Below are 8,764 nucleotides of genomic sequence, written 5' to 3'. Positions count from 1 at the left end.
CCTCCACGTCTGGGGGTGCAAATCGGGACCACGAGCGGGGTTACACCCTCCTCTCCTTACAGACGGTGGTCGGATCCCCGCAGGTTGAATGCAGGAAGGCAGCAGCCGTTCCCCACCAGGAGCTCCGGCCAAAGCCGCGTTTGCTGGCCGTGTCCGTCCCTATGGGTGGAGCATAGGGACAGGGCAGGGGAAGGAAGCCCTCCCCCGAGCCCCCATCCCTTGTGTTTTCCTGCGGCGATGAAAGAGGTGAAGCCTGGTCTCACGTCTGCTCTGCCTTCCCAAAATAACTCAGAGCGTTACAGCTTCCCTCCTCAAAAGCAGCAAAGTTGATGGGGCCAAAGGGATCAGAAGTGGCACGGGCACTGAGCACGTCCTGCAAGAGAAATACAAGGGATAAAGCCACCCCAAAACAGAGCCCTGGGGCTCCCGATGGGGCAGACACTGAGGGCGAGCAGGGCTGGTAAAGCCCAGATCAAAAGACCACATTTCAGATGGATTTTCCTCCACCCAAACACACACAAAAGAAGCAATGGAATGGGTTTCCGGGAGGTCCCCCTCCATCCCTTCCCTGGAGTGGGATGTTTTGACCCCAGAGAGATGCAGGGGGTCTGGAAAGGGGATGGAAACCGGAGGAAGCCGAACTCCTTGGTCGCTATTTTAGGCTCTCGGGCAGGAAAAGCACCTGCTGGGGTCATTATGCCGCGGGAAAAAACAAACGTCGGGACGATCTCCCCGAGGGGGGGGGGGGGGAAGGAGCAGCTGAGCTCATCACCGGAGCGGGCCCACGTCCCTGTCCCCGGCCCAGAGTGGGGTTCAGCCCCCAGGGGTGCGGAGGCGAAAGGGTTTTGTCCGCCCCCGACGTCGGGGGGGGGGGGGGAAAATCGGCGCTGCGCGGATAACGCGGCGTCTGCTGCCCTCTTCCGACGGCCGCACCGAAAGCACCGCGGGTTCCGATGCGGGGAAACCCCGAGGAGCATTTTGCTCGTTTATTTCTACAGCAAAGCCTACAGCCGCCCCATTACACTGGCAGCATCCACCGCGGGGTGCGGACGGGATTTCCCTGGGGGGGACACTTGGAGAGCCCGCCCGGGACCCAGTGCCGTTTTGCCGTTCCCGGGGCTTGGGATGATCCGGGAACCCCTCGGCCGGGGCTGACACTGACAGCTGGGCATGCGGAGCCCACCCCGGGGAGGGGAAAAGCAGCTCTGGGTGGGGGGGCCCAGTCGGGAAGCACATGGGAGATCTGCGTCCCTGTGATGGGAATTTGTTGGGTGAGGCCACTCCGGAAGGGCTGGGTGTCGTCGGGTGGGGTGGGGAGGGAGCTGTCAGAGCTTCCCCCATTCCAACGCATCCCAAAGTGAGGAAATCCCCAGTGCCTTGTCCACCCTGCTCTCTGAGCTGCCCCCCTGGGGATGTCAGCCCCTTCTGTGCCGATATTCGGTGTCCCACGGAGGTGGGGCAGTGCAATGCTTACTCATTTACCCCCTTCTTTCCCTGACCCCCATCCCACAAGGCCAGACTGGGCCAATGGGGCCACCTGAGCCACACTGGGAACGCGTCCAGGTTGGGGATAGTGGGACAACCCAACGAGACCCCCCCCCCCGCTGCCCCGCCTGCTGTCCCCTGCCAAGGGACACCCCTGTCCCCAGCACCCGTCCCTGGGCCCTGCACCATCCCCCCAGCCCAGACAGCTGTCCCTATCGGGGGAGGGGGGGTCAAATAGGCACCATATGTCACTGCTGAATCCTCTGCATTCATGGGTCTTCCTCCGAGCACCCACCTGTCCTCCCGCTCGCTGAGCCAGACTCTGCCACCCCAGGAGAACGGCCCTTTGTTGACAACACGAGTGCCCCCGTCCCTGTGTGATGGCTGGGACACACAGCCACGCCGGGATGGAGGAGCTGCCCCCACAAGTGCTGGAGTTACCCCTTGATTTGGGGGTCCTATGGGTCCTGTGGGTGTCTTGGGGGGTGAGCACCCCTCCACTTGCAATTTAGGGGTGGGGATGGGAAGGGTTCTGCTCAGGCTCTGGAGATGTGGAGCAGTGAGGGGGCATGGGGGGGTGTTGTGGTGGTGGTGGGGCCAAACGTCTCTTGGTGGGCGCAAAGGGTGAGAGCAGGCAGTGTGGTGCCTGAAATGGGAACCAGCACATGGACCCCAGGTGGGATCCAAGGAGCTGGGGATGGGGGCACCTGGTGTGGGTGAGGGCCAACGGGATCCTGCTGTGATCCCCTCACTGAGGGTTGTTGAACCTGGGGCCAGAACTGCTGACTGCCACGTGGTCATTCTCTGATGGGGAAACTGAGGCACAGAAGCTGCAGGGATGAGAGGGAGCTGAGCGTGCTGAGCACCACGGGGGTCCCATCACCACCCAGCCCATGGGTGAGCCCGAACTGGGAAAGCTGACACAGGGGTGAGGAGGGTGCTGCTCCCAGCCCAGCTGGGGACAGCCACCAGGACACTGTCCCCCATTGCTCCCTCGGGAGCGGACATGTGAGCAGTCCCAAATCCCCGTCGGGCTGGGACTCGGCCCTGCAAAGCCTCCGGCTGCGGTGTGGGGCTGAAGGGGGCAGTGCCGCAGCCCCACCACGGCCGAGCAGCTGTCGCCATCCCAAATCTCTGCCGAGCAGGCACGTCGGAAATCCCGGGTGTCGGAGGAGAGGTCTGCTCCGCATTCCTCGTCCGGGAGCGGGGAGCAAGCCAAGCATCTCCCCGCCGCCTGCAGCTGCTCCCAAATATGTTATGACTTGTCACTGTGGCAGGAAGGGGTGTCGGTGAGCCTGGAAAGCAGGAGGGGACGTGGGGCAGCGGGGCCTGGGGGGTGGGCACTGCTGGATGCGCCCCGGTGCCCATCAGTGGGACGGTGCCAGGGTAGGATGTGCCTCCACCGCCTGGCTCACTTCATCATCCCTCAAACCCGCCCCATTCCGCAGCTTTTCCCAATGGAGAGAGCCAACCCGACCCCACGACGGCTGCTCCACGCACCGAACTCACAGACTTCACCAACTCCCCAACAAAACCACTCAGGGTGGGTCGTGATGTGAGAGCCATCAGCCCCCAACCACCACCCCTCCCCGGGGCCGAACCCGCCGTGATTTTCTCAATGGAGATGGGTATTTTTAGCTCGCGGGGCTGTCGGGGTGAGCCGTCCCCACGAGGCCGGGGCCCCCTCCTCTGCCCGCCGGGGAAGGTCACCCCGTGACGGATCGCAGCACGTCCTGCCCGGCGCTCACACAGCCTTGCTTTGTGTGCAGCCCAGCCGCCGCCATCCATCACGGGGTAACCTGACAGCCGGCAGCACAGCCCTAAGCCCCCGCTGGCGCTGAGCTACCTGGGGCACAGCCTGCAGCTGCCACGGGCACCTACGGCACCCGGGGGAAGGTGCCCTGCTCACCCATCCCATGGCTTCGTGCTGTGGGCACGGCGATGGGGGCCCCCGGGGTTGCTTGGGGTGCTCAGGGTGATGGGGGCCCTGGGGTGCTCATGGTGTTTGGGGTGATGGGAGCCCCTGGGACCGCCCGTGGGGCTGTTGACTCAGCTGTGGGGCTGCCTGAACCCGCTGGAGGCACAGTGCCCACGGAGCACCTGGGGTTAGGGACACCTTTTTAGGAAAGGGGGACTGAAGGGATGGAGGAGCAGCACCGAGCACAGCACAGCAGCTCTGCGTATTGGCAATGGCACAGATGAGATCCCTGCAGGGCTGAGTGCAGGTGCCCTGCTGCCTGCTCAGCCGTGGGGACATGGTGGCCCTGGGGACCAGTTTGTCTCCTTCTCCTCGATCAGGAAAGCTCTGGTGCTGCTGCGGAGCACTGCCTGTTTTATGAAGTGCTAAATGCTTGGCCACTCTGCTATATGGCCCTGCCACGTGCCCAAGGAGCTGTTGTTTCACCCCGGTGTCCTCAGCCTTCAAACACACTCTTGAAATTAAAAAACCCACCCAGAGCTGGGGCAGTGCCACTGGTTTCCCTCACCAGGACTGTGGCCACTATCAAGTCTCACCAGTAGGACACAGATGAAAACCACTGGCTTGGGTGCTCCTCTCCTAACTGCTTTGTGTCTGCCCCTGGTCACCGTTTCCATGCTTTTGCTCCTGGCCCCAAAGAAATCCCTGTCTGTGCTGGCAGAGGGCTGGCCCCCGGGTGGAGAGCACCACGATGGGCCCCAAAATGAACCCAAAGTCAGGCAGGGCGACGGAGGGTGGGTGTGGGGAATGTGCTTCCTCGAGGAGGGTGATTTGGGGAATAAAATCCCATCAGGGTCAGCTCTGCTCCTGGCTGACATTCTTTCCACTGACCGATCCCTCCACTGGAATCCGGCCCAGAGCAGGAATAGGAGGAGGTGGGAGATGGTTTCTGACGTTCCCAGTGGAAAAAAGCCCTCAGGATTAAAGACAAAGCCGGGGAGATGCGGATGGAGTCCTGGGGAAGGGTGAAAACCCCATCCCACTGTGCTCACCAAAAGCCCATCGCTGAGCCTCAGTTTCCCCACTGGGAAACTGGGAATCACCCCTCCCAGGGCCGTGTTCCTCTGCTGCCCCACAGCTCTGGGGGGAGCACGGGGGCTCAGGGCAGCGGTGGGGAGCACTGAGCAGCACTGGGTGCTGCGCCCCATAGTGCAGCTGCCCCCACCCCGACCACCCCATCCCATAACTGAAGGGACCAGATGACACAGGAATGCAGGCTGGGGCTGGCAGCCCTGGTGCCACCCGTGGTCTCAAACAAAGCCCCCGTTTGGGGGGCAGCTCCAGCCATGCCAACCCCCCCAACACCCCCCCAGGCCGTGCAGTCCCCATGGCCGCAGCCGGACAAGTTTTGATGCGAGGCAGCAGCTTAGGGTGGGCTCAGGTTTCCTTTAGGTTTTCTATATTTATCTCTGTGATTTAATGCCAGCGCCGGGGTTTAAATGGCACCGAGCAGTTGGCGCAGGGAAACGGAGCAGCCGTCCCCGCGCCGCGCACACGTTCCCCCATGGAGCTCTTCGAGACCAACCCTTACTTTTTCCCGGAGCAGAGGTTTTACGATGGGGAAAACTTCCTGGGCTCCCGCCTGCAGGGCTACGAGGCGGCCGCGTTTCCCGAGCGAGCCGAGGTGGCCCTGTGCCCCGAAAGCAGAGCGGCTTTGGAGGAGAAGGACTCGACGCTGCCCGAGCACTGCCCCGGGCAATGCTTACCGTGGGCTTGCAAAATCTGCAAACGTAAAACCGTGTCCATGGACCGGCGTCGGGCGGCCACGCTGCGGGAGAAACGGAGGCTGAAAAAGGTGAACGAAGCCTTCGAGGCGCTGAAGCGCAGCACTCTGCTCAACCCCAACCAGCGGCTGCCCAAGGTGGAGATCCTGCGCAGTGCCATCCAGTACATCGAGCGCCTGCAGAGCCTGCTCAGCAGCCTCAACCAGCAGGAGCGTGAGCAGAGGGAGCTGCGCTACCGCCCCGCCCCACCCCCACCCGCTGTGAGTGTGGGAATGGGGGGGGGATGGAGGAATGGGGTGGTGATGCTCTGGTTGCTGTTCCTGCGGGTGGGTGTTGGTGGGTAATGGGCTGGTGGTCGTTGCTTGGAGAGTGGTGGGTTGATGGTGCTGGGTGGGGGGGGGGAAGGCTTAAATCGCAGAAGCAGTCGTAGAGCCGTGGGATCATGGGGTCATGGGATCATGGGGTCATGGGATCATGGGGTCATGGAGTCATGGGATCATAGAGCCATGGGATCATGGGGTCATGGAGTCATGGGATCATAGAGCCATGGGATCATGGTGTCATGGGATTGTAGAACCATGGGATTGTGAGGTCATGGGATCACGGGATCGTAGAGCCAAGGAATCATGGGGTCATGGGATCATAGAGCCAAGGAATCATGGGATCATGGGATCATGGGATCATAGAGCCAAGGAATCATGGGATCATGGGATCATGGGATCATAGAGCCAAGGAATCATGGGATCATGGGATCATGGGATCATAGAGCCAAGGAATCATGGGGTCATGGGATCATGCATAGAGCCACGGAACGATGACAGCGGTAGAATCACGGACTCGCAGAACCATGGATCCATGGGACCGTAGGATGGTTGGGTTGGATGGGACCTCAGAGATCAGCCGGTTCCAATCCCTGACCGTGGGCCACAAAGTTGGGTGAAGTATGGTAATGTAAAGTAGTGCAGTGAAAAATACACCACTGCACAATACATTACAGTACAGTACAATAGAGTGACAAAATAGTGTAACAGTAATGCAGTGTAACATACAGTAATGTCACGTAATGGGGCTTGTCCTAACGGGGGCTTGTCCTGGTGGGGACCACCACTGATTTCTCAGTCCATTGTCACCAAATTGGGATCTGGGTGAGAATTCTTGAGGCAGAGGCATCCGGCCCTAAGCACACAGGGTGCAGCTGGGCTCTGTCCACCCCATGAAGAGATTCCGGTGGCTTAAGCACATTTTTGGGTGATATTTTTGGGGATGATGGCACACCCCTCCTGGCTGCTGAGGCTTTGTATGTGGGATCATGGAGCTGTGCATGTAGGTGGTACAGATAGAGATGGGAGGTGTAAACGTTGCATAGATGTAGATGATGTATAGATTGCAGATGTGTAGGTGTGAATAGAGATTAGATGGCAGATATAAATGATACAGATAGAGATATAGACAAAAAATGAGGTCGATATAAATTACATACAGATACCAGATATCTACATACCAATATCGATATCACTGGACTTTGTAAGAGGGAGAGAAAAAGGTGCATTGCTGAGATTCATCCCCAGACCTTGGCATGGAAGGACCAACTCATTGGTACCACTGGGCTGCCCCTCCCACAGAGCTTCTCATCCTGACTGCCAAATCCATGATTTGGGGCAAAACCAAAAATCCAATCTCTACGCCTTTCCTGTGTCAGTGGGAGACAATCCCAAGCATTCATGAGCTGGCGGTGCTGGGGGCTTGGGGCAAACAGGAGGAGGAGGTTTAGGGGGTTCCCGGCAGCTCTTTGGTGCCATCGTTAATTTAACTCGATGAGGTGATTTTCAGTAAGAAGCTGTTTTGCCCAGGGATGCTCATCTGTTTCCTTTCTCATAGTCACTGCCTACAGAGGCACTTTTTTATGTGTAGTGAGCAGGTGGCCGTGCACCCAGAGCCCAAAGAGGGTTTTTCCAGCATGTATAGAGATTAATGATGCACCTGGCACTGATGGATCCCTAGGGCCACAAATGTCATCATCTGCTTTGGGTGCACGGCCCCACACTGGTGCTGTGTTGCTGGGATGGGGGTGTTTGGGGGCAGTCAGTGGGGTTTAGCTGATGGAGGAGGGACCATGGGACCATGTCCTTGCAGGCACCCAGCGAGTGCGGCTCTGGCAGCTCATCCTGCAGCCCCGAGTGGAGCACCCAGCTGGAGTTTGGTACCAACCCTGCAGGTAAGGAGCTCCCCCTCCTCAGCCCTCCATCCTGGGGACACCTCAGAGCCAAACCCTGCAACCAGGGGACAGGAGGAGCCTTCACCCACACCCCCATTTGGGGTGAACCCTCCAGCACTGTCTGAGTGCACTCAGGCCTCTCCCATTGTCTGACGTGTTGGATGCTGCCCACAGCAGCTCCACGTCCAGGTCCCATAAGGGCTCATCTGTCCCTGCCCCATCCCTCTGGGGTGCAAGGACACCCATACGGAGCTGCCTCTGCCCCTAAATGTTTCCCTGTGTTCCACTGCCCGTTGCCATCTCTGGGGAAAAGCCTCAGCCCTCAGGGTGGGATCTGGGGGCAGGTCCCCATGTCACTGTGGTCGCACGGGGTGGGGTCATGGGGTCACCCCCCGGGAGCCATCCCCATCCCACTGTCCTCCCCCACCTTTCTCAGATCACCTCCTGAGCGACGATGCGGCGGAGGACCGCAACCTCCACTCGCTCTCCTCCATCGTGGAGAGCATCGCCGTGGAGGACGTGGCCGTGACGTTCCCAGAGGAGCGGGTCCAAAACTGAGCTGGTTCAAAGCCCCACAGCTCTCCGAGCTGGAAACGGGGTGGGATTGAGATGCTGAAAGGGTCCAGCCGCTGGAAATCATATTTACCCCTCCAACACCGCGCAGCACTGACACCACTCAAGTCCTCCCCCACTCCTCGACAAACAATCCCCCCGGATGAACAAAGAAAAGGGGAGAAGTGGGCTGGCAGCAGCTGGTGGTGGCCCCGGGTCCCCCTGGCCGGGGGCTTTCCTTCCTTGGGGGCCAACGTGTGTGCCACAGCTGATGTGGCCGTTTCCATGTCGCTCTCTGACCAACGTCTCTCTCCGGCGGGCCGCCCTCGCCGGTTTTCCTCCTGACTGCTGTGTGCCATTGCCACTTGTTTGTGTTTTCTTTTTTTAATGATTATTTTTGCTAACTTATTTTGTTGTTTCTTTTTTCTCTTTTTTTTTTTAATAAAGGCATTCTCGTTTGAATCGCTCGCCGTTCCCTTCACCGCTGTTTCGCGTCATGTGGAGCTCTCCTAACTCTTAGGTCGGGTTTCCTTTTCCCTCTATCAGATAATCCCAGGTCTTTGGATGGGAAGTGGACGCCTCGTGCTTGAATCAGCACTGCAGAGTTCACTGGTTTCAACTGGGGCTCAGCCCTGTGCCCTAAAAGCACTCGGGGCGTCAGGTGATGCTAACTGTGCTCTCCAAGCTTTGATTATATTTCTAATCTGGGCTCTGGAAAGAAGGCTCAAGCCAGCATTGCTTTAAAATCCTGTTTATTGGAACACACATACATCCTTTCCTGACCCGATCCAGGGTTTGGAGTCCATGCAG

The 8,764-nt window shown here is 59.3% G+C and overlaps 1 protein-coding gene across 1 annotated transcript; it reads left to right on the top strand.

The window, feature by feature from the left end:
• The first annotated feature begins 4,967 nt into the window (after window positions 1-4,967).
• On the top strand, window positions 4,968-8,410 carry MYOG (myogenin). The gene is made up of 3 exons (XM_065747526.1): window positions 4,968-5,447; window positions 7,321-7,402; window positions 7,839-8,410. Exons 1-3 carry the CDS (start codon window positions 4,968-4,970, stop codon window positions 7,958-7,960), a joined length of 684 nt encoding a protein of 227 aa, XP_065603598.1. The 3' UTR covers window positions 7,961-8,410.
• The last annotated feature ends 354 nt before the right edge of the window (window positions 8,411-8,764 follow it).

Source organism: Cyrtonyx montezumae, unplaced genomic scaffold (assembly GCF_038088225.1).
Source record: "Cyrtonyx montezumae isolate F1298 unplaced genomic scaffold, pur_monq_1.0 scaffold_45, whole genome shotgun sequence".
NCBI lineage: Eukaryota > Metazoa > Chordata > Aves > Galliformes > Odontophoridae > Cyrtonyx > Cyrtonyx montezumae.
Note: the sequence above shows the minus strand (reverse complement) of the source record. Positions and strands in the feature narration are given on the sequence as shown.

What these genes read in the sequence shown, in the direction of transcription:
- MYOG (XM_065747526.1), top strand. Translation starts at nt 4,968, where the DNA reads ATGGAGCTCTTCGAGACCAACCCTTACTTTTTCCCGGAGCAGAGGTTT. An exon ending in CCGCCCCACCCCCACCCGCT is followed by an intron (nt 5,448 to 7,320) that starts GTGAGTGTGGGA and finishes ATGTCCTTGCAG; the next exon opens with GCACCCAGCGAGTGCGGCTC. An exon ending in GTTTGGTACCAACCCTGCAG is followed by an intron (nt 7,403 to 7,838) that starts GTAAGGAGCTCC and finishes CACCTTTCTCAG; the next exon opens with ATCACCTCCTGAGCGACGAT.